Raw genomic sequence first — 11,597 nt, 5'->3', positions numbered from 1 at the left:
AGCTTTAATGTTTTACCATTGAGTATGATGCTAGCTGTGGGCTTTTCATATATAGCTTTTATTTATTATTATTATTATTATCATCATCATCATCGTGTTTTTATTGATTTGAGAGAGAGAGAGAAACATCAATGTGAGAGGGAAACATTGATTGGCTGCCTCCTGCACACTCCCTATTGGGGATCAATGGCAGTTCCATGTGCCCTGACCAGGAATTGAACCTGTGACCTTTTGGTTCATGGGATGATGCTCAACCAACTGAGCTACTCGGACTGGGCCTATATAGCTTTTATGATGTTGAGATAATTTCTCTCTATTTTGTTGAAAGTATTTTTTTTTTTTTTTATCATGAAAAGGGTACTGAATTTTATCGAATGTTTTTTTCTGTAGAGGTTGAGATGGTCATGTGGTTATTTTTATCCTTCATTCTGTATGTGATATATCACATTAACTGATTTTTTAATGTTGAGCCATCCTTGCATCCCAGAGATAAATCCCTCTTGGTCATGGTGTATAATGGTAATATTTTTGAGAAAATCCTAAGCATTTTCTTGTCTTGTACATGATAACTTGCTGTGGGACTTAAATTGTTTTTATATTGTCAAATATCTATAACCTGGAACTTAAAAGAATTCATTAAATACATAAAAGAAACAAAAATCTGACTATATATTTTAGCTATATTCTTAAAGGCTTCTTGCTTTAAAATACCAAAAATATGTATTTACATACATAATATAAGTAAACTTTTTATTTAAGTTTATGTTAGTATTTAATCTGTATAATGGAAAAAAATGGAAACAAATGTTTATTTCTGAAATATCTTCTTTGTGTGTGTGTGTGTGTCCTGAATCTGGATCAGCATGTCACTGTCACCAGAATTGTTGAAAGAAGTAAAAATGCCGACGCTATCTCCTGAGATCAAATGTGAGACTTCGAATGTCACCAGAAATTCCTTTGACAGTTATTTTCTTTTTGAGAATAGTTGGAGGAAAGCAGTTTTAGAAACAGAAAAATTGAGGAACGGTAACTTCAATTTTACTCTTCTTTTACTCAAGAAAATATAGAAATATTGAATTTGAATTTACATGTATATTTTTAAAGCAATAAGAGACATTTTATAATTTTAGTAACATTTAAGTAGGAATGTCATCTTAAGCTTACAGAAAAGAAAAATGGAAGCAAAATAAAATTAATTTACTTAATGTAATTCTGTAACTCATGGTAGAAACAAATGTAAAGAAGCACTTCTCAGTATCAGTGCAGAGTGCTCTCTCTGTTAGATCATACTGCTTTTCATAAATAGTGTTTGTTTTTAAATACCTCAAGTTGGTTATTGTATTTTAAGCAATCCAAATTACAACACCTTTTTGTATAAATAATTCTAACCAGAATGTGTCTCCCTTTCCCGTAGGAAGTATTTTATATCCTATAGTAGCTCAATAAAGATTAGTTTGAAAACTTTCGACACGGAAATGAGTATATTCATAGCTTTCCCTCCTTAATTTCAAAGTATAATCATATTTTTTTATTTATTCTGAATTCTGTTGTTAGCTTTATTGACAGAATTGTAATTCTTGAAATAGCCAAATCCGAACTCCCTCACCATTTCATCACACCTGCTTTTGAAGGTGTTGCTATAGTTTTCAGCGTTTCCATCAGATTCCCACTAAAGGTACTCAGAAACCAGTTCATCTGACCCATACCCCCAAATTTAATTGCTGAAAAGAGAATCTATATTTTTTTGATTAAGAGAAACTTTTTTTTTTTGTAAGAAAGAAAGAAATAATATTAAAGGTTACAGAATAGCATTTTGAGTATTTAATATAATTCCAGTCCCATTAAATATCTTTTTTTTGTTGCTGGGCTAGACTTGCTTAATTCGAGAAAGCTTTAAAAACAACTCTATGTTTAGTTTAATGATCACCCAGACCTTTAATCTTTTAATGTTTTTTCCTTTTATGGCTTTCATTTTGAAAAAAAATTTTTTCAATAACTTAATAATCTCTTTGTCCAATGATATGTGAGGTCAGTAGAAGAAGAAATCTTGGTGCTTCAATGTTGTTGTTTATAGATTTGGAATTTTGCAGAGAGATAATTAAAATCAATGCCTGAAAAGAGAATTAGTTTATCTCATTGCTAGCTCAGATGATCATAGATTTACGCATCTTGATTTTTTACATAAAAGCAGGAAGGAAAGTCGAAAGATGTAAACTGGCAGGTAACAAAAGACCCAAAGGTGCTTTTCAAGTCTTTTCAATGTGAATGTACCTAATGTTCTGAGAATTGTAGTTACAGAAACTCCTGAAGGCAGAGGACAGTGGAGACTGGGGATCTGTGAAGCTGCCCCCTTCCTTGTCCAATCTTCAGCAGCCCCTAGTCACCCTTCCCTGCAGTCCCTGTACTAGGAATTCCAGGTCTGCTCTGCTCTTGGAAAAGATGCTAAGTAAACTATACTAGCTTAATTTTCTTTACTTAATGACTGATTTAGTGTATTTTATTATGCGTTTTAATGTGTAAGAAAAGTTATATGCATTTAATGAAGAAATAATGAAAATGGTTACAATATTATTTTTAATTAGAATACACCAGAGCATTTGGTCTAGAAGAGCTCAGAGAACATGTCAAAATGCCGTATTTGCCAGGACTGCAAAGTTGCCCAAAGAGTGTGAGTTCATCTCCACCACAGGTTCCTAGCAGGCGGCGGTGCGCTGACGCCCAGATGCCTCCGGTCAGGTAGATCCCGTCTACTTCGCTCTCTGGTGTTGAATATTCATTTGTAGTAATACTTGTGCTTGCAGAGGTCTTTCTGGCCCGTAAATCCAATTCTTTCTTGCTTACTAAGTTTTTTCCATAAAGGACTTAATTTTGTAAGTCTGAGTGAGTGATTTTATTCAGCTTGACAAGTGACATTGCCAGAAAGGATATAAGGACTTTCTTTTAAAAACTTTTATTGCCCTCGTGTAGATTGCTCATGAGAATATCGGAATTTTTAGCAATAAGAATAAATGAAGTCTGCAATATTAGCAGTTTTCTTTAGCCTGCGTGCAGAGCCTGGGGCTTCACTTCTGGTTGGAAGTGGTGAGAAGGGAGGGTCTGAATGAGACGTCAGCCTGCGAAGACCCTGCATGGACTGTCAGAAAGGAGTCTGTCTGCCAGAATCCTGGCACTTAAAAACATTATTATAAATATCTTTCCAACTGTAAATCAGACTGACATACCATGAAAAGAAAACCCCTTTCTTCAAAGGGATGTGTATATTAGTGAGTAAGGCAATCTTCTATTCTATTTGGTTTCTGCTTTGGTTTATTTATTTATTGAATGGCCAGCCTAAAAAAACAAAAAACAAAAAAGACTAAGCACTGATAGCAGTCTGATCTGTAGCTCTCTTTAGAGAAGAATTTATATTTTCATGTAATGAGCTTTGAAGGCATCCAGTTGTCCATAGCGCACAAGTGTTCGAATTTCAGAGTCTACTTCTTGAGTTTTCTACTAGTATCATTCTTGCTAAGTACTTGAAATAAATCCTGGTAATATAAATAGAAAACCAGAACATACTAAAAATGAAAAGTTATGGTTAGTCTATAGCTAAATTGTGAAAATAAACAAGAGCTCTGCAGAAAATTTGGAAAAAAAATTTACCCACCCTAACATATCCATTTTTATTGTTGGGTGTTCTCTTCTAGCCTTCTTCATTTTCATGTTGTTTGTTTGTTTGTTTGTTTAATTTATCCTCACCTGAGGACATTTTTGCATTTATCTTCAGATAGAGAGGGGGGAAGAGACAGAGAGAAACATCTATGTGAGAGAGACACATGGACTGGTTGCCACCCACATGACTCCAACCAGGGCCGGGGACAAACTGCAACCGAGGTACATGCCCTTAGCGGGAACCAAACCCAGAACTCTCTGGTCCACGGGCCAATGCTCTAACCGCTGAGCCAAACCAGCCAGGGCCATTTTCATGTATTTTAATTTTAGTTGTGATTTTAGTGTATTTACAATGTTTTATTCTGCCTTTTACACACACACACACACACACACACACACACACGTAGTTATCTCACTACATAATCTTCAGTTACTGTCCACATTATATTTTATTGATGGGTCCATGGTTTAATTGTGTTTAGTAACATAGTTTATTTAAAACTTCCTATCATTGCACTAGGTTACCTTGACTTTTTCACTTTTGTAAATAACACTGCAGTGAGCAATAGCTCACATAAAGTTTTCCCCTTCATTTTAAATCTTAGCGGAGGGTGGATTGCCAAGCTCTAAAAATATACCAAGCAAAATTGCTTTTTCTGAAGTGAGATTACAGTGCAATAAGGCAGAATCAGAGGTGGTGGAGGAGAGTGAGTTGCTAGTAGAGTCTATGGTGAGAATCAGAGACAGGATGGCCAGGTTGTAGGAAGAAGAGGGCCCACTGGAAACCTGAACCTCAAACCTACCCAAGGACGGTGTGTTTCCATCACCAAGATAGCTGTCCTGCTGGGACTCGGCTTGCTCCTTCACGTCCCGGGTCACAGCCCTTGGTGGGGAGCAGGGCAGTCGTGCGGAGGGCTGCTGTGGCCATGGACTCTCCAGACCAGCCTTCTTACCCTTCGTTCAGAGCGCGGGATCCCCTTAAAGACTGGAGGCCCAGAGAGCACCCCCTGGGTTAGCCTGGTCTGCCTCCAAATTTTCAGTCTTATGTTGCTTCCTCCCGTTTTCACTCTATTTCCGTTTATTTCTTTATTTTTATTTGAAATTTGGCTGTTTTTGAGATGATTCATCAACATTTCACATCACCTTGAGTGTGAATTTACTTAGGTCAATGAAGGGTAATCTGAATCCATTATAATTGTTTTACAACAAGTGTTCTCCATCTACAAAGTGAAAAGGTGGGGCCAATGCCACAGCGCTGATAAGTGAGTGGCCAGCATATATGTTAGCTCTCCTGCCTGTCTTTGAAATGAGTGTCTTTATTTTAGCCATTCTGGTGAGGACATGTCGAGTTGTCTCCAAGTGTTTTATTCTCCTCTGCGCATTGCCCAGCGCCCTGGGAAAGAACAGTCTTGGCAAAGCGGGGAAGTATTCATCTTTTACCTTCTTTCTTCCTTCCTCAATATGTAAATATTTGATTTTAAAATGCCAATAAAACTAATTTTTTAAAAAATTTCTTTAATGCTAATCAAAAATTTCCAGTGACTCAAGGCACACTCTGGTAATATAGCTGATAATAGTAATCTTGGAGGTGAAGAATATTTAAAAGTTCTGGCTGACTGCTAAAGTTTAATGTAGATACAAGAAATTTTGAATTCTTATAGACCATTTCATCCACAGCAGATTCAATCATGTGTTTCCTCTAGTAACCTACTTATTATTTAGGTGTATTCCAGAAGGAACAAAAGTTAATTATGTCAGAATTCAGATTGTAGTGATGAATAGGTAAAAAGTGTACAAATTAGTGAATTGGTTAGCTGCATAGCCAGGTACCCCATTAATCTAATCTTGATTCCCTACCTCTCAGCATTCCTTGAACCGTGATTAGTGGGAGTTAAGGTAAAAATAAATTGAGATGAAGATGGGAAAAGTTAGACATACCACTCATCCACTGGTAAAATTTATTAGCAAAAAGCAAGATATTAAGTTGGTTCATATCTGCTTCTGATTACATTAGCTATGATAGAAGGAGTTTTGCGTCTTTAATGTTTATTTAATTTCCATGTGCTGTCCTTCAACAAGTGAGTTTCACCAAAGCATGCTCCTAGTCTCTTATTGCATTTTGAAAAATTATTGTACCCTGGATTTATAGAGAAGTGATTTTATGATAATGTATAATTTTAGGATAAAGAAGACTAAGGAGCCCTGCACTGTGGTACCGCTTCAGGAGAGAGCAAAAGGTAAGGGGGTTCGTCTTTGTCTCCGCCCACAGGTCTCATTGGGCAGCTGAATACTTACCTTCCTTTTTAAACTTCCTTTCTTTCCACCGATTTAATTGTCTTTGTTTTGTTAATGCTTCTTTGAAGCTTTCTTTTATAAATGTAGTAGATATTGCATTCAAGGTAGAATGTACCTTTGTTATCTCAGGACCCTGGGGTCCCCCCTCCTCATCTCCATGTGGGCCTTGCAGTTGCATGCAAAGAAGCCTGGCTTGGAAATCCTTCAACACTTCACCAAAGCCTAAAGCCTTGGCCTATGATCATATCACTCCCTCCTTCAAAAACAATGCCTCCCCGTTACGCACAGACTAAAGCATGAACTCCTTAGCTTGGCAGTGAACCCTTCACCATCTTCCCCTAACTTGACTTTAGGGTCTTCTAATTACTTTTTTTTTTCTGGAATCCTGTCTATCTACAATATCCAACTACAAAAACTTACCTATGTGCCAACAGTTTGGGTTCCAAACCACTACTCTTAAAATTGACTTATTTCTAAGTCCTTGGTGACTAAGGGTTTATGGCACCAGGGTGTATTTTGGAGATGAATTTGTTCTTTGAAGCTAAAAAAATCAGGTGTTCTGACCTCCACATTTCTGATTTGTTTAATCAGAATTTTGTTTTTCAAAAACAGACACTAAAAAAATCTGTTGAGCCAGATAATTACCCTTTTAATGATGTCCACAACATTATAGAGAATTTCTTGGCAGCCCTGGTATCTAGACTTCCTCTCTCATCCCTAACTTTCATGTCTAACCGATTCCTGGGGCCCTATATCAAGGGAACCGTATATGGCATGCGACATGCATATATTTAATGTTTAAGTTCTCCAATACATTCTTACTCATTTCCTGAAGCAATTTTACCCAAAGTTAATGGTGAAAATCCTTGACCCATGTAGTCAAAAGTTTTCCACTTTCTTGTCTTTGGTCGATTACTATGTAAGCTAGGGTTTTTCCACAGTGACAGTATTAACATTTTGGACCAGATATTTCTTTGTTGTGGGGCTCTGTCCTGTGCACTGAAGGGTGTTTAGCAGCATCCCTGGCCTTTACTCACTAGGTGCCACTAGCACCCCCGAGTGTGGTCATCAGAAAGGTGTCCATATATTGCCAAAGGTCATTAGGACGACACACTCACTCCCAGCTGAGAGCCACAGGATTAGGTACAACATTAGTTACATGTTATTTACTACTTGTCCTTCAGACTATTAGTGTGTCCTCCTTTCCCTGTGTATAACGAGTATTTCTTTACCAGTTTAAGATTTCTTAAACCTTACTTATTTTTATGATAATCAGAGTTACGTTCATCACTTCCACGATTTTGCACTTATGAACTAATAGAGTTAATAGAGCACCTCCAAAGAGCCCACAAAATTACTCAGTGAGACCTTTATCGACATTGTTGGTAGCACTTAGAACTGGCTTGTCAGGAGCTTTGCAAGTTCAGTCTCTGGACGTTCATGAGGTTAAATGTTCATGAACTTCTCCATGAATATGTCCTTTCTCTGAATTTCCATATATTATAAACAACTTCTGTGTTCAACAGGCAGCATAAAATAAAAACATAAATGTTAATTTAAGCAAAAGGCATTTGTTTTGCATCTTGGCCCGAATGAACATTTGCCGGCCTATTTTCCAACAGGCCACGTTTATGGTTCTTTTGGGCCAGATGCCTGCAGGGGCTACACCAGTTTCTGCACCATGTTGAGTGCTCAGTAAATATTTGTTGATTTTCCTTCAGCCATGCAAGAGGGCAGTTCCTTCGCTCATTCACCGAATGGGCATTGAGTATCTACTGTGTGCCAGGCCTTGTTCTAGGTGCTCGGGCTCCGCCACATCCCTCGACAGAAGGAAGGTCCCTGCCCTTGTGAGCTTACACTGCAGTGAGAGAATACGCCGACCAACATTCAGTATAATGAAGAAGACCATTCCCTAGCATGTCGGAAGGTGAAAGCAGAAACAAAGTCGAACAGGGAAGGGAGACCGGAGATCTGGCGTCAGAACAGGGTTGACAGAGCGGGTAACGTCTGAGCCAAGACCTGACAGAGGGGAGGGAGTGAAACCCCTGGGAAACAGCTCTTCTCTTGGAGCTCTTCTCTTGGGCTGGTGCCGACCTGTTGGAAGAAATCAGGAGTGGAGTGTGGCTCATCTCAGAGTGTGGGGATCAGGTAGGAGAGGTGGCATCTGACCCGGCAGGGCCCTGGAACGGACCCCGTATCTAACGCTGATTGACATGAGGTGCCACTGAGCAATTTTAACAAAAGCATGATCTCACTGTGATCCGATTTAGGTTTTTAAAGGACCATTTGGCAACTGTCATCTACTTTAGTAGTTACTCCTCATAAACAAGGGGCCTGTAGAACTCACACCTCTGGCTCTGCCGACATTACCACCAAGAGTTAGCATAAGAGCTCATGATAACAAATACAATAAAATATACTTTATAATAAGTAAATAATGGTAATATATAATATATTTGTTATTTTTATAAAAATATTAAAAAGCAACTGCTTTACGGTGTCAAGAGCACTCATTTCCAACAGGACTTGAGAACTTGAGGTACTGGAGAAATAATGGCAGAGAAGTGAGCCCCAAATTCTGTGAGCAGTTTTTCCCCAGATATTTGTCGGGGTCACATTTCAGGACCCCAAGCAGGAAACAGCTTCTTGAAGGTAAAAGAACTGAGCAAAAGTTTCAGAATCTTAGCATTTGCTGGGGAGACAGAGTCGGGAGGTTCAGGCCTACCCAGGAGAGCCCTTAGTGAACACCAGGCTCTCGGTTAAAACTCCTGAAGGGCCACACACTACAAAGGCACCTCAGGCCTTGGCCACCACCCAGCCGTGGCCGGATTAAAATGACTGCAGCCAGAAGAAACTGAAATCTCTCTGACCACTCCTAAGGTGACCCAGAGCCTTGCAGGTAAATTATTTGGGTCACTTGTTTTCTTTGGAGGAGTCTTTTAATGTTGATTCAATCATTTTAATTTTAGGACTCTTAAAGCATTCTAATTCTTCGATCAGTCTTGGTAAGTTATATATTTTAAAATTTTTTCCATTTTGTCTAAGTTTTCAAATTTATTGGCCTAAAGTTTAGTCTGTGCGCCATCTGTATTTCTGTTCCTCTGCTCCTAATGGTCCTTGTCCCTCCTGCCGGGCCTTCTTGGCTGAGCTCACCCGAAGCTTTCCTTTGTCATAGTCTGTTCAGTGGAGAACGGTCTTTTAAAAAGATTTCTTATTGTAAGTTTGTTTTCTACTTCACCGATTTCTCCTCTTTACTGTATTAGGTTTTTTTCTCCCATGTTCTTTGGGTTTATTCTTTTCCTAATATATATTTTGTACCTAGCTTATGAATTTTCAGTCTTCTTTTCTAACAGGAATTTTAAAAAATTATACCCTGAATTATAGAGGATTATGCCCTAATATTTCTCTTTTGCTTCACCATATACATTTTATAATGTCTTTTACTATCTACTTAAATGTTTATTATGATTTCTTTTTTGATTGATACATAATTTAGAATGTGTATATAAATTTTTAAATATTTGAGAATTTTTACATTTATTGTTAACAACTTTAACTTAATTTTATTGGTCTGTAAGATAACAATTATTTGAAGTGTTTTCTGTTTTTGTTTTGTTTTGTTAATCCTCACCTGAGGATATTTTTCCATTGATTTTTATGAAGAGTAGAAGGGAGGGCGGGCAAAAGAGAGCGAGAGAAACATCGATGTGAGAGAGAGACTGATTGGTTGCCTCCTGCATGACCCTGACAGGGACCAAGAATTAAACTCGCAACCCAGGTATGTGCCCTTGACCAGAATCGAACCCGATTCTTTGGTCCGAAGGCTGATGCTCTAACCACCGAGCAAAATCGGCCAGGGCTCCTTGAAGTTTTTTTTTTTATCCTCACCCGAGGATATTTTTCCATTTTTTGTACAGACAGAGTGGGAGGGAGAGAGAGGAAGGGAGAGAGAGAGAGAAACATTGACATGAAGGGACACATCGAGTGGCTGCCACCTGCATGACCAACCAGGGCCGGGGACAAACTGCAACCGAGGTACGTGCCCTTAGCGGGAACCGAACCCGGGTCTCTCAGGACCGCAGGCCGACGCTCTAACCGCTGAGCCAAACTGGCCAGGGCTTTTTTTTTTTTTTTTTTTAACATTGCTTAATACCTAGAGTCTAGTTAATGTGTAGCCAGAGGGTCTGTCCGCGATCAGGCCCCCTGCAGTGCTGAGAACAGGCCTGCTGGTCACGTTCTTGGCCTCTGCCCTCTGAGCTTCTCACTCGTGTTGCACACACATGAAAACAGAGCAGACAAAAAACCAGCCACCTTGGAGACCTGCAGACAGCTTTTGTGACTCTTGAAACTGAAGTCAAACAATAGTATTTTCAAGCAAGATGGATTCATATATTATTTTCAAACACGTGTGTGTTTCTAAGTAGAAGTATTTATACATATTTACATATTTAGGGCATTATGTCATGATTATATGGAAACTTTAAATTTGATGGATCTAGGTTCCAATCCTGCCACTAACAGTTGCTAGGTATTTGCCATTGGGCAAGAATTTAAGTCTCAGTAAATCTTTTTAAAATCTGTAATCCAAGACAGTACTAGTCACCTATTTCAGTGTTTTGTGGATGAAATAGGCGAAGAGTAATTGACAGATCGAGATCACTCAGTAAGCGTTAACCTACTATTATACCACCAGCAGTAACAGGCTTGGCCAATGCTGTTCAGCGAGAGGAGGACTCATTTCACTTTATTATGTTACTTCATTTAGTATTCATGAAGAATGGTTTTGTTTGGAGAAAATAACTTGAGAAGCATCTAAAGTATTAAATGAGCTAATTATTTATATACATTTTTCTAGAGAATACATTTTTCTAATTGTTTAGAGAAAGTAAATTCCACAGCCACCCCATGTGACAGACACAGATTTAGTTTTATATAATGAAATGCAAGCATCACAGGCTTCTTTAGTGAAATGTATTTTGAGATGACATCACAGTCACTTTAGACAGTAAGTAGTGACGTTTCTACTTCAAAGAACTCGTAGGCCTGATGGGCCTTTGGGAAACAGACATTTTACTTGCACTGTATTTTAGAGATTATTGTTGACGTGGGATGATTCGAATGTTCGCAGCTGATCTCTTTTCCTGACAGGTTCTGGCTTCAGCGATCCCCTCGCTGGAGCCCCATCTCAGTACTTACAGAGACTTTCCAAAATGGCCATGCTGGAGTGCGACACCATGCGTCAGGAGACGGCCAGGAAGTCCAGGAAGGGTAAGAAGCAAGAGCTGCGAGACTGCTGGTGACGCACGCGCGACACTTCCTTCGCGCCGGTTAAGGCTTCTACCTTCTTCCTCTCTTTCTCTTTCCCTTCCTTTTTGATATGTGATATGATATGCAATGATATATGTAACAATGGAAATGTAAATAGGAAATAAATATTTTATGTTACATTGAGAATAGTTTGTGTTTTGTTAACTTTGCAAAGAGACATTGAAGTTATGGTTTATGCAGACAGAAGCAATAAGAAAAAATTGTATTGCATGAGTTTTATGCACTTTGATTACGTTTCTGACGCAACCTGAGAAATGTTTTGAGTGCCTCTCTGTACAATGACCTTCGCCGGGAGCTGTGGAAGATTTGCGACAAAGTGAGCT

The 11,597-nt window shown here is 38.6% G+C and overlaps 1 protein-coding gene across 1 annotated transcript; it reads left to right on the top strand.

Annotated features, from left to right (window-relative positions):
• The first annotated feature begins 863 nt into the window (after positions 1 to 863).
• On the top strand, positions 864 to 11,246 carry CUNH8orf89 (chromosome unknown C8orf89 homolog). The gene is made up of 4 exons (XM_036263633.1): positions 864 to 1,026; positions 2,583 to 2,736; positions 5,833 to 5,888; positions 11,095 to 11,246. Exons 1-4 carry the CDS (start codon positions 864 to 866, stop codon positions 11,244 to 11,246), a joined length of 525 nt encoding a protein of 174 aa, XP_036119526.1.
• Positions 11,247 to 11,597: the final 351 nt, after the last annotated feature.

This window comes from Molossus molossus, unplaced genomic scaffold, assembly GCF_014108415.1.
Source record: "Molossus molossus isolate mMolMol1 unplaced genomic scaffold, mMolMol1.p scaffold_m16_p_16, whole genome shotgun sequence".
In the NCBI taxonomy this organism is placed as follows: domain Eukaryota; kingdom Metazoa; phylum Chordata; class Mammalia; order Chiroptera; family Molossidae; genus Molossus; species Molossus molossus.
This window is presented reverse-complemented; position numbering and strand designations above follow the sequence as displayed.